This window comes from Aquila chrysaetos, chromosome 13 (assembly GCF_900496995.4).
Source record: "Aquila chrysaetos chrysaetos chromosome 13, bAquChr1.4, whole genome shotgun sequence".
Lineage (NCBI taxonomy): Eukaryota > Metazoa > Chordata > Aves > Accipitriformes > Accipitridae > Aquila > Aquila chrysaetos.
The window spans coordinates 10257501-10271726 of record NC_044016.1 but is presented as its reverse complement, the minus strand read 5'-3'; the positions used below and the strand labels follow the sequence as shown (position 1 = coordinate 10271726).

The 14226-nt window shown below is 38.0% G+C and overlaps 1 protein-coding gene across 1 annotated transcript in view; it reads right to left on the bottom strand.

The window, feature by feature from the left end:
* Positions 1-14226, bottom strand: part of USH2A (usherin) — a 395016-nt gene that overhangs the window by 114711 nt on the left and 266079 nt on the right. The window contains 2 exon segments of the mRNA XM_030034435.1: positions 934-1056; positions 4370-4704. Of these exon segments, the coding sequence (XP_029890295.1) occupies positions 934-1056; positions 4370-4704 (458 nt within the window).

The window sequence follows — 14226 nt, the reverse complement described above, 5'->3', positions numbered from 1 at the left end:
ATACAACAGTCATGAGCAGAGGTCACATTCTGCTGGTTCACATCGTGCTCAGGAGGGATGCTCACACAGCTTTTATCAAAGTAAGTAGAAGTAACGTACAGATGTTTGAGGGGCAATGATTGACAGGCAGTCCTCATAAAGCACATCAGCACACAAGCACAGAGAACACACACATCCTGAAACCACCCATGAATGTTCTCCCGAGACTTTACCTACAAAAAACCAATGTAGAATCCATGTTGAATCTTCTGTTACAGGTTCTTAATGTGCGTGTTTGCTTGTCTTAAGGGTGGTAGCCTTGACTTTATGATGTGGAAACTAAACTTGATCAAGAGCAAATGTCTTGCTCTATACCACAGTAGGTCTGTTACATACTCAGGAACAAAACCCACCCTCCATTTCCCCACCCTCAAGCCTCTGCATTTAACTGTAATGAAGCTAACCCAAAGCTGCCCTTACATCTGAGAGTGCAATAAATACTGTTCTTGCCTTTGGAGATATTAAAGCAATCGTTAATTTGCACTTCTAAAACCAGGTAAGAAAAACAACGCTGAAACCAAGTTTCAAATGTTTCCCAGCTAGGACTTCTCAAACATTCATTCTGCCTGTGCTATGACTTTGCCAGCACACAAATCTAGAGCGCATGTACACATAAATCTAAATGGTTTGATTGCATGAGCATATCAATGCTAAAATTTCACAAGATCTTTATTTTCATTTGTTTTTCAGGGCAAAACAATGTATGAGTCAAGAATGACAGACTAATAATAAATCCCTGCATATTAGAATGATTAATACCAAAGATGATGACAAAAAATATTTCATTACATAATTAATATGTTCACTACATAAAGACACAAGAAATACTTTGAACTATTAAACATACACTATACAAAATGCCAGCATTTGTTTTTATAGTTTTTGTAATCTCACCTGCTAAGACCCTTATCTTCATAAAACCACTGAGTTCCTGAGTAAATATTGTGCCACAGATTTAAATCTTCAGGGGGATTTGATGCAAGTGGTTGCTGGATTTTACGTCTCAGGAGCTCATATCTAACACAAAAGACAAGCAGAACACCAGGATTATCTCAACTAATGTTATTACACAAAAAAAAAACCCCAGTTGTTTTTTTTAAAGCCACACATTATTTTGTTTTTACAGCTGTAAACTTTCTGAGATAAATATTCTTTTTAATGTTTCATGACTTAAAACATTCAATTACTTTAAAAAACTACTTTGAAAATGGAAAATTAAGCACTTCCATTTGAAAGAATGAGTTTATTTAATGATTTACAGATTTTAAACTTTGTGGAAACGGTATGAAGATCAAGTCCAAATAGCACAGTAACAGTATCTTATGCAGACATGACTGATGCCATCTGATACGCACAGGCTGCTTTGGAATATGAAATGACAATTTCTCTTTCTTGCAAATGTGTTGAAACATACAGCATTGCTATTACTATTTTCCTGGTAGTAGCAACTTAAGTGTGCATTTGTGTTTAAAGTGTGTTTGCAAATAACCACAGTGTAAATTACAGGTGACAAACAGGTGTAGAATGAGTTAACTGTTCCATCTGTAGACCTCAGTGAGACACCTTTGTATTTGGGTAGACATTCATGATGTGAGCTTGAAAGACCAAACTATTTCATCCTGGTTTTAATTGGTAACTGAAGCTGTATTGCTGTCTCTGTTCCAAACAGCAGGTCAGCTAAAGCCCATCTTTCAGCAGGTCAGCCATGAGACTGCCTGATTCAGAAAACATGTCTTCCACTGATTCTGCATCATTCAGTCTTCATCATCTTTTATACAAAACCTTTATGGAATTTAACAATGATTAAATCACTCAGCGTCTACACAAACTAAAGGGGTAATATTATATTTTGCATTTCCTAATCATTCTAGGGATTACATAGAAAACTATACTCTAAAGGAAACAAAATTCTATATCTTTGTTCAAAATCTTTTGGATTATTCTTCTTTATTACATTTCACAGGACATTTTTAATATGATTTTTGTTTCAGTTTGATAGTGGTGTTTTGCTTGTGAGGCACCAGATGTTTGTACTCTTCCTACCAGTTATAGAACCACTCTGGAATCACTTTCAATGGTAAGCTGCAGTTTTAATCAAACTATAGTTACAACAGTATTTCCACTGATGCCCAGCAAATTAGGGTCATACGCATATATTTTCACTTGAATACACAACTTAATTCTCTAAAGTGCTGAGCTGCTATGCATCATCCTTTCCCTGTCCCCCATTTTGGAAGGGTTCTACTGTTAAATTCCAGCCAAAAAGTATGTGGATACTCAGGCAGATCTTAAAGACTCTCACTTGAAGCACTTATTTGTGAAATGTTTCCTTCTGTGTTTAAGCATTCTGCAGAATGCCTTGGTGTGGGTCACCACCCCATTGCAACGATCTTTCTGACCGCTGGCTTCATGTGTAATTTGACACTTATCTTTTTTATGTTGAGATCATCTCCAGTCTGATGAGGGAATGTTGGACAATACCATTCCAGATTTGAGACCCTGAATGAAAAGGGTATTTAATAGGTACTGCACAGAGTGATTTGGCATTGCTTCAAAACCAGAAATCAACTGAGAAGCTCTCTTACAAGAGAGCTGAGACTTCCTACGCTCCATGGCAGCTAGGATGTACGTGCGTAACTTCCAACAACTTTCGCCCTTGAGTTTGGGGAATAATCCTCAACAGGTACAAACAAGCATTGTGCCACTGACCTTAGTGATGCCAAACCAAATTAGTGCAGAAGTTGGGAGTATAACCTCAGAAATTAAATAGCAAAAACTAATTAAACTCCAACTCTATCAAAATATTCAGATGACTTTATACCCCAAGAAAAACTCTCACATGAGTGGTTCATCAGTGTCAACAGTACCCATTACAGTTTTATTAGGAACAGTCCTGGCATATTCTGTCCAATATACTTCATAGACAAGTCATGAAAAACATCAAAATCTTTTTGAACACTGAATGGTGATCATGTGTAAATCACCCCCACTGGCAGCTGCTGCTGCTACTCTGCTTGCTGCAGACTTCTTGCTCCATCATGCCGTACAGAGCAGCTGCTTCAGTGGTTGTTCTTGTTGAGGGCAGCATGGCACACCATGAAGGAAATGAAGTCTGCAGATGTAGGTTGTGCTGAATTACTTCAATAATCTATGGTAAAATGGTCATGTTGTTAACCCCAGAATAACAGGGACCGCTTTTCAAAAACTTCAAATTTTACTGTAGAGCAATCATCATTTCATTCACTTGTAGTGTGCCCTAATTAAGCCTGAAGAAAGAGTCAAGCTACTGTGCTGTAATAACATACGCAACTGAAATGGCATTACATGATAATTATTGAACCCATCAGTGCACCTAGAAGAGAGCTACTAACCAGAACATATGGAGTACAGAGATATAATTCCATGCACAATGTTTCACAATACGTTAAAGCACTAGAACGAAAGATTCGTTTGACATTTTTATTGTGTATATATAAAGATACATTCCTCTTTATAAATCTTTGTGCACTCAAATCCATATTTTTTTAAATGTCAAATACACACACACTCTCAGCAATCAACAGATTCAAGTCAAGATCTCCATCCCAGTATTCCAGACAAATCTGAGAGGAGATGCCTTTCTCTCGTTTCTGTGGTGAAGTCCAGCCTGCTACACCCAGCATTTCCTTGCATTTCCCATTTTTGGCTCTGCCCCCAAACTTGTAGCATTTTAACTTCCATTTTTTCTCATGCACTCCCTCGTTTGCAATTTATTAATCAGTTAAGTTTTGAAGATTATTTCATGTCATCACACTTCCAAATGGTCACTTTCTCTTTATGTAGAATAAACCACACAGAATACTGAGAATATTGGATGTGTTAAATACTTATGTTCACAGGGATCTCATACTTTTCTTGTCATTTTGTTGGTGGAACTTCTTGTCTGAACTTGCCACCAAAAAGTGGCTGATGCTGCAGCCCAAACCAGTTATGACTTTGCAAGTATCCTGTGCTTGCTCCTTCTGGCTTTTCAGACAGCACTGATCTGAAAGAGCCAGAGTGTTCCTGAATGTGTTCTGCAAAGGAAATGCCACAGCACAGACACCACGCTTGCTCCTAATAATCCTGACTCTTTCTAAGTTCAAAATGATTCAAAGCTCACCCTGCTATCTGCTTCTAGACATACCCACTTTCCATGAGCCCATTCATTGGCTCCTGAACTCTAAAGAGGAACTTCAAAAAGTCAGAAATTAAGAGATCACCTCATAAAGTTTGCATCACTCTGAATTTTCAGGGTCAGATTTAGGTAAGGAGAAGAAAACTGCTATCTCAGTTGTAACTAAGAGCTTACCTCAGATGAGGACCATTCGGCCTTAGTGGTGGTTGCCAAGAAATGGCAATAAAGGACTCGCTGATTGGAATCACAGACAATGGACTAACGCTCTGAGGAACTGTTGAAGGTGTAGTCACGCTTGTAGGCAAACTCTCTGTGCAGCCTCCTAGAAAGCCATCACCTCCAGAACAAGCTATTACAGTGACCGAGTAGTTTGTATAGGGTATAAGATTAGTCACCAAATGACTTAACGTTGATGAAGTGTTCCCAGTAATGACAATTCGTGGATCAGGCATGCGAATCTCATAGTTAAGGATTTCGCCATTCTGTATTAGAGGAGGTTTCCATGAGACCTGAAGGAGGATTAAAAAAAAATTTAAAATAACAGATTTCGTATAGTCAGAATGCAGAAATACAGACACTACGTGCTACAAATGGACACGAGTGGGATCAGAAGATATGCTTTTCCTTCTTCATCAAAACAGACTTTGTGTATGACCTTTAACTGAAATTTTATTTTTAAAGGTACATCAGTTAGAAATCTAACCTCTAATTTTAGTGAGGGATGCAGTAACAGTTGTAGCCATTGAAAAATTCTACTATTTAGCTAGCTATCTACTATTTAGCTTCACCAGTAAAATGTGAATGCTCCACTTCAGTCAAAATTCTGAGAGATGTTCAGATGCATTAGTAAAAGTAGACTAAATATCATAAGTATCACTAACTGTCATTTATTTTCTTAGGCTGTATTACCTGATGTGCTCATCTGTTAGTGGCAGAGTAAAAAGAAATCTTATTTTGTGTTTGCACAATTTTCAGAAATATGCAAGTGCATTAGCTGCTTTGAGAAAGAAGATTCATCCACACTCTTTATATGATGAAATATGCAGGTATTCATCACTTTTTCATCACTTTTATTTTTCAGTAATAAATTACACTGGTAAGTATCAGACAAAGAACAAGCACAATTTTCCATTTTTAGAACTATAAAATTATGCTGTGAAAACCTCCTTACAAAAATACTGGAAATTACATACAGAATTCATATATATTTATACATACTACTATGCTTACTGTGGTTTTACTCTTACCAAACTGAGATTAGGTGGGTTTCTTTTTTAAGTTTTTCTTTTTTAAAGTATATTATTCTATATATTTATTCTTACCAGCTCCAGTGAGGAATCACACTCAAATCATTGTACCACAAAGTGCAAGGACATTCTCAGCTCTTTTTAAAGGCTTTTTGCCATGGTATCACGACAGAGGGGGCTTCAGACTGACACAACGAGGACATGTAACTGTATTAAGAATCTCAAAGTTTCATAAAGGTAGCATAAGAACATCTATCAATCCTTCCTCCCCTAGAAGTCCCAGTGTAGGAAGTACACCAGCTTTGCTTTGCTCATCCCTGGGACTGTTTTCTTTGCCATTGACCCACTCATCTATAACAACCACTGTCTCCTTTCCTCCCAGGCATGGGATAATTAAGGACTGAATCCAACATTGCAAAGAACACAGAAGTGGAGAAAACCTAGATGAAGGTATGTGCAGAATAAAATGAACAAAGATAATATCAAAGTGTTAAAATAGTAATACCAAGATACTTTAGTTTAAGTTGAACTTTTTCCTTAATTCCCTCCAACCTCCAAAGTCAATATCTTTAAAAAGGTGTATGCACAATTATACATGGCCATGGAAACAGAGAAGCTTGATTTATAAAATGATTTTTAAAGGACCCTTGGGGATTAGGAAATGTTATATCTTAGGTACAGAAGGACCTCTTAGGCTGTCAGACTTGTAAGAAACCTGGCAGCAAAGTACTGGAGAAAGCTGAAGGATTTTGATAACAGAATCTGGAATACTATTAAACAGAGAATTAGAAACAGGGTGATCTTGAGTAAAGACAGCACAAACAAGATTATTGGTGCCCTTATAGGAAAGGCTTAGCTCTGGCTAATTATCAAATACTGTATTCAGATTTCTGTTACTTCTGGCCCCAAATCACAATCAAACAAATAAAGAAAATACTACTGATAAAGCAATGTAAAATTTCACAGAAGGAAGGAATCGATTCTGCACCATTCTCACAGACATTGAGCAAAACTCTCATTTTGAAGTAGTTCATGTGATCTAGCCATAAGTTAGGAAGCAAAGAAGAATGATGACGATTAGCACAGACAACAGAAAATGTTTTCAAGTGCAAGTATGTGCTGGTTTTGGCTGGGATAGAGTTAATTTTCTTCACAGTAGCTGGTATGGGGCTACATTTTCAATTTGTGCTGAAAACAGTGTTGATAACGCCAAGATTTTTTAATTATGGCTGAGCAGAGTCAAGGCCTTTTCCGATTCTCACCCTACCCCACCAGCGAGGGTGTCTATCTCAGCCCACGAGTTTTCTCACTTTTACCTTCCGATTCTCTCCCCCATCCCACTGTGAGGGAGGTGAGCGAGCGGCTGCCTGGTGCTTAGTTTCTGGCTGGGGTTAAACCATGAAAAGGTAGAAAGCATTCAGGCCAGTAAACTTCAGGTGAAATTTCCAATCCCAGTGCTTTTTGTTGCTACCATACTGCACACACTGGATGCATTGTATATGTCACAGAAAGAGGGGAATGTGCATGATTCACTTTTATTTTCAGGGACATATCTTTGAATTTGCTGGAAGAAGCACAGAAGACTTTAAGGTCTTACACACTACAGCAAAACACCCATTTCTGCAGCCACAATTATGTTATTCTTTTTTGAGGTGTAGCACCTATCCTGAAATTCTGCCTCAGTGAACTGCAACTAAAGATAATATATTTGAGGTCTTTTTTAGGAATATTAATAAAGTAAATCTGACGTTATCAGTGAAAAAAAAACCCTCTTACTTGTTGCTTAATGCAAGGTGGCTTCTATTAAAAGAACTATATGTCAAATGCTTTGGAAAATTCCTAGTACTACCCTCTCAGAAGGGAAAATTGTCTAAAAATGTTCACCTTTTACCAAATCTTTTATTTCCTGGAAAAGAGGAGGAGCTATTTTTTAATTACATTACATTTTAGATGCCTAACTTTTATGTCTAAAACCACAAATTTACTCTAATACAACTTGCACAAGATCCAGTGTATACTGTAGCCCCTTCGTTTAAAGGAACAGACTAATTACATGGGCGGGAGAACAGACACTGCTCCAGAACCTCAGCTCCTGAGTTTTATACGTGTGCACTAGCTGGCAAAACCTGAAAAAACTCCCAGGTATTACTTCACAGCATTTGCTGTGCACTAGCAGATAAAATACCTCATAGCGTACATAACATAGATGCTCGTGGGGCTTACACTGGGAAATGTCTCAATTTTTTTTTTTCCTAAGAGGAACGAAAACCAGGCTGAACAAAAAGAATATTCAGTAAGCAGCATGACACAGAATGCAACTTATTCTTGTCTGGGCATGGATATCTCATACAAAGATATGTAGATCAGTTGCTTTGGTTAGTGTTTTTTTAAACTAGATAAAGGGATGACCAAGGATACTTGCAGTCACTGCTGTGTCACTTGACCCGCTTTGAATTATGTATGTCACCTGGGAATGACAGGACATGCAGTCTCTGGCAAACCTCTCTTGTCAAGAGGCAAGGGACTGCCTGACCTGTACAGTGTAAATGAAGATGATGGAGCCAGCCTGGTTAACACACATGTGGCACTACTGGACCTCTTCTCCACTTTGATGTGCCAAGGTTTGAGGTAAGAGCTTGGCAATGCATGAAAGCAGGAAAGCTCACTAGACAGGCTGTGTTGGAAGCAGTAACAGTTTGTTCATTGATTTGAAGCTCAGCACTGAGACCATGAAAGAGGATGCCCATGAGGAAGAGAGAATAAGGTAACTACTGGGAGAGATTAACTGATTCAATGTAATGACTCTGGAAGCTGTCATTTAAAGATCAAAGCACCTTATTTTCTCCACCACAAAATTTAAAGAGACAGAAATTAGCCATTTTCCCCCCATTAAACAGTTATAACCTTGGAAATTTTTTTTTTTTTTTTTTGACAGCAGTTGGAACCCTGCAATTTAATTCTGAGCTATGTGAAGAGAGGCATTGGCATATGGGTAACTATTTTACTAGTTCAGGCCTGGCTTCAACAGTTTGCTTTTAAATCAGTGTATTTGGCTTCATTTTATTCTCATTTCTCCTAGCTACTGCTTGTAACATCTACAAACAGGATGTAATAAATACACTACTGAGAGCTTTTCACTGTTGGTCTCAAAGCACGTTGTAAGTCTCAAATTGCAAGTATTATTATTGCAGTTTTACAGATGAAAAGACTAAATCCCAGACTAAGTCACATATCAGAAAGAAACAAAACTGAAAACAAAGACCTGCTACCCTAATTCTGCATTCCAGCCACTGGTCCTCTGCCAACCCCTCCGCCCCCCAAAAAGTAGTTGGGAGATGAATTTCCTCATGAGTTCTTGTCTGTCTTAACAAAAATTATAGTGGGATTCAATCAAGAGCCAGTATCACACCAGAAAAGCAAATACTGACAGAGGTCACTGATAATTATTCTCATACACTTTGCACATGAATTACATCCAACTTCAGCAAGCACTACCACAGAAGAATGGCACGATCAAGTTTGCAGTAACAGATTGCTACTACAAAAACTTCTAGAAGCACTTAGCTTGAGTAGTGGAAAAACAGAAAGAACATATATTTATGATCCTAAACACCTACTACAGGAAAGTGTTTAAGCTATATCAAAGGCAGAGGGACAATGCTGATGAAACCCTGATTAGTTCACCTCACTGTATGATCTGTACCAAATGAGCAAGCTGTGCAAGAAATCACAGTCCTAAAAGGTGGAAAGCCTCTAGTGTGCAAGTTAAGGTTGTTCCTGTGTGTGTTGGAGTATCCTAAGTCGCTCAAGCAGCACTTATGTGGCAAATAAACCAAGGTCTCACTGACCTTAGCAGCATTACAAAGCGATCTTCACAGAAGGATTGATCACTCCTAAACAATTTTCCCAATTCACCAGGCATACCTACATAAAACTGTGGTGAATAAAGTCCAAAATCTTTTTTCTCCCCAGCATGAAGCTGCTATGTGGGCTCACTGCATCTTCCTTTAGTATACAAGGCCTAAGTATCGGGGTTGTTCATATTCTTAAAATTATGTTCTTAGGCAACTGCAGTCTGCAGCATTTTGAGAATGAAATAGCAACAGAGGGGTTTAACCTGGAAGAGAGGAAGGGTCTTCACAGCCTCATTCTCTACCACATGGTGATCTGCAGAAAGAAAACACTGAAGTATCACCTCTCTGTTAGTCACTGACTTCAGTGGCCATGGAGTTATTACCATTGCACCCAACGTTCTGTAATCAGAAGCAACTTCACAGGACAGCAGACATTAATGTGTGAGACAAAAAACAACTCCAGAACATGTGCCTATAACTGTAATTCCATAGGAAGTGGAAAACAGATAAAGAAAACACTTTCCTTTTCATGAATGATACTCAAACTGTAACTACAGGGTATATTGCTTTAAATGTGTCAGAAGTATCCATTCCATATAGCTGAAATCTTTCTCCTGTGTATTTTAGCCCCAGCCTACTTACAGAACAACAGGCATTTAGCAGTCCACTGTCCAGCTTCTGGGCTCATGAAGAACAGAAGACAACTATAAAAATAGAGTCTTGTTTCTTTGTGTTTGCTCACTTGCATATGCAATTTAGTAGTCAAATTTAAGAAATCGCTACTAGAAAAGTTTATCACTCTGTAGCAATAAATGATAATCTTCTGCAAAGAAAGAGTGCAGACTGCAACTCGCGAAGATCCTGTGGACAGCAAACTGATGACATTGTTCAATCTGTAGGGTGGAATACCAGTTTTCTCTGCTGCAGCTTCTTCCATACAAAGAAAAGAATGGCAGATGAACTGTAAATTAAGTGATTGTCAGCTCTGAGGGTAACAACAAACGTGAATGACAATGGAATTAAAAAGCCTACAACCCTTCCTCAGTCAGAGAAGTCATGAGGAAATACGAAAAAGAAATAATCCATAGAAAATCAATGACATGATATTAAATCAATATGCAAAAAAAGAAATTAGAAAGAAGAATAACAGTTTGGTGCTACAGAATCACCATAGCCCTTCATTTCTAGCAGGCAACATATCTAACATATATTAAGAGAGAAGTCAATGAAATCATCATAATTTTTTATTTTTCTCATTTTGTATGTAATCAAATTGCAGGAAGTGTCTGTAACAGATATTATCATGAAGGAATAGGATGGCACAAGAACTATATGTCAATGAGGTACTTATTTCATCCAACCAGCATGAAACCATTCTCTTATAACCTATCTAAGCACCAAAAAGAAAAAAAAAATTCCTTTCTCCTTGAGAGAAACATCAGGGTTACATACAGCTCCTGCCAACCTCTATCTGAGAAAAAAGCTACACGAAGAATGACAGGAAGTAGCTGCAACTTCTTATCTATCAGTGGTCCAGCTGGTGGCACTGGTCAGCGAGGGAGAACAATACAGGCAAACGTGCGTCAGCAAATCTCCAGTTAAACCAATAATCAAGTCTACAGCTGTCTTTCCCAGGCCAAAGCCCTCAAGGGAGAACCACAGCAGGGAAAGGCAAGTCTTCCTATCGAAAGTTAAATGGCCAAAGTTGGAGAATTGGCATACTGCAGTTAATTTAGTTCAGCATACCCAGCTACATAATGCTTTTCCTACACAAAGAACTCTTTTAAATAATTATTCACTGTGTAAACCAGCCTCTTTCTCAAGCCACTCAACCTAGCTACATTCCCGAATGTCATATCAGTGTGAAGTGTGAGATTGAAGCAGCACAGCAATTGCAACCCTCACAAGAAAAGGAAACAATTTCTTTTATACTTCTGTACATTAGGGTATAGCAAATCTTGTGTAACAGGAATAATGTTCATGGCATTGGCATACACTAAATAAACGGCTTTTGCAGTTGCTGAATACCTCCACTTCACTTTGGCATTTAATCAGCCACAAAAGCAGTTTATTGCGCAGTATACTCCACTACCATGAACATTATCAATTCAGCAAATATTAAAAAATATCATGCAGGTGTCACAGAAATGGGTACTTCAAAAATTATCGACAGCTCTACACTTTCTGTTGAACAAAAGAAAGCAAGCTAAATGTTATGGAGAGATATCGGTCCGTTCTGATTAAAATTAAATGTTAAAGGAGCACATACACATCAGAAGTGTTTATGCCAAGAGTGACCTGCTGTGCTGGTATTTTCCTCCTTGCAGAATGAAAGCTTTGGTCTATGAAAATAAGCTGTATACTCAAGTGAGTACTATCGTGGAGCACTTTGAATTCTCCACATCCTCAAATCATTTATATTGATTCTACGACTAAATAAAGGAATGGAAATATGTTTCTCTTTTTTTGTAAATTCTCTCTGTTTTCAGTAGAAGTAAATATTTGCATTCATGGTTTAGGGATTGGTTGCACTGACAGCTGAAAGCCTCTATTGATTTGCAACCGTGGCTTGGTAAAGGAGCCTCTCACTAATCTTCACCACAGTGCCCTTCCAATACTTTCTGCTCTAACCTGGGAGGACAGCTCTCTCTAGGGCAAGAGGTAATTAAAATCTCCGTCCCAAAGAGACGTCTTGTTTTCCATTCTCTGCTTAAGAGTTACCATCACAGACACTGAATAAGATGAGAGCATTGTACAGCACAAGCAGATTCCACAAATTTGATTTGAACACTACATAGGTCATATATGCACTGCAGGTGTGGTGGGCTTGATGTGCTCAGGAGGGAAAGTATGCCTTCCTGGGACTGTTGTCAGAGTTTAAAGGCACCAATGTAAAGCAACCCCAAACCAGATCCATCCTATTTCCACACAGGAAAACTTTTCAACCACTTAGTGACAATCCTTGCACAATACTTCACAGTCGTTCTGCCTGCACAACTAGCATATTTCTGGGGTGAAGGGACGCAAGGGGTTTGCAGAGCAGCTATTCAGATCTACACCCTAATTTCAAAGAGCAGGGCAAAAAAATCAAATGGTTTTAACACAGGTGCTACCTTGTTCTTCTTGTACCTTCCTAGTACAGAACATTCACAAGGGCCACAAGACAGCCTCAGCACCACGGCACAGCCCTCTGGGTGGTCTCAGAGTCTTACTACTCTGATGTGAACTTGCCATAAAATTGGAGAGAAGGAAACACCACCACCACTAGCGAGCTAATCCATTTGACAGACCTGTAAGAAGACCAACAATTAAGATGAAAATCCATTCACTTCCTCTGGTGCTCCCATCTGCAAACTAGCAGAAGGCGAGAAAACCACTGGGGGGAGCAAGCCTTATCCATAGTCTCTTCAGTGAAAAAATGCAATGAGCTCTTCTGCACCTATAACTTTATTTCAATTTTTTTTAAGAGATAATAAATAATAATAAAAAAGAATAAAAGCTAAAAAAAAATCTCTTGCTGTCATGGACGAGTAAGAGAAATATTAAAATTTTTAAGAAGTTATAGAATCTTAGAAATCAGAAGCGAAGTAATGTGTCACCCATGGAATACCCTCTGCACAGGAACTGTATCAAGTATTTCCAGCTCTCCCCCAATTACGATGACTATCAAATTAAACAACACTAAGTAAAATAAAATACTAGATAAATTAGAAGAATTTATGTCTGTATCAGCAAAGAATACCAATACTCTGTACACTGAGAGAGAGAATTTTTTCTGAAGGACAGATACTTAGAAGAGAGTATATTCGGAAAGGCATATACCTAAATCACTCTTCTCAATTAAATGCTGCCACCTTTAATTATTTTGAACATTTTAACCTAAATATTTAAAAACAAGAAAAATGAACAGTAAAACTGAGTCATGGAAATAAAAACATGCAGACTTCAGCATCTTTGACAGAAATTAGTCTTAACAGACTAAACAGATATGGTCTCCAGGTGGAAAAAACAAACCTGAGCCTACAAGAGCAGCAGTGACACGAAATATGACCACCACTCATACAGAAGGTCATACAATGTAGACATTAAAGGGCTTTAAAGAGCTTTGAATGTTAATGATAGACTGGGAAAGAAGAAGGGGAAAAAAAGCATTTGAATTCTTTGGCAAGAAAGGAAAACAAATTTTAAAAGCATTGTTACATTGAAATTAAATTATTACAGAGTGAAGACTGCACTGCCTGATTTCAGGTTTCAGAAGAAATAAATGATCAAACTGACTTTCCGTATTGGTAGATTACTTAATCTTGGAGCTGAGCAAAAGACAATAAAATTACAACTGAGCACACACCTCTGATCTCAAGAAAAGACATCCAGTAAAGAATGACAAGACCTCTGATAACTCACAGGCTTTTAAAATTAGGATTGGGTGTTGACTGCACTTGGAGAAAGAAAAAATATGGGTAAGATATAAAATTATTAAGCCCTTATCATATTAACTGAAGCATTAAAGGTTGCAGTGACTTATTCTTTGTTCTCAGAGTCGAAGCCAATGTGTAAAAGCTCATGCAATAAAATGTGGACATGTGTGTGAGCATGCCACTGAACTAGGGCTACTGTTTACTCAGCATTGCTGCTTCTGGTAAATCCATGAAAAATGCTTTACTATAAATTGTGGTGGATATTAAGATATATCTACAGAAGCAATGAGGGCAGAGTCCTGGAAGTAGATCACCCAAATCTTCAATAAGCAATCTGGCAATTCATCACAATTACTAGTGGTCGATCATTATTAATTCTTACAGTAACCACTGTACTCATACTGAACTCATTCGCCATTAATGTGGAGGTAACATGCAATTCCTTAGACATTAAAACATAATTTTAAAAGCTCAGATTTTTTTTGGTGAATAGCTAATGGTGAATAGCTTTT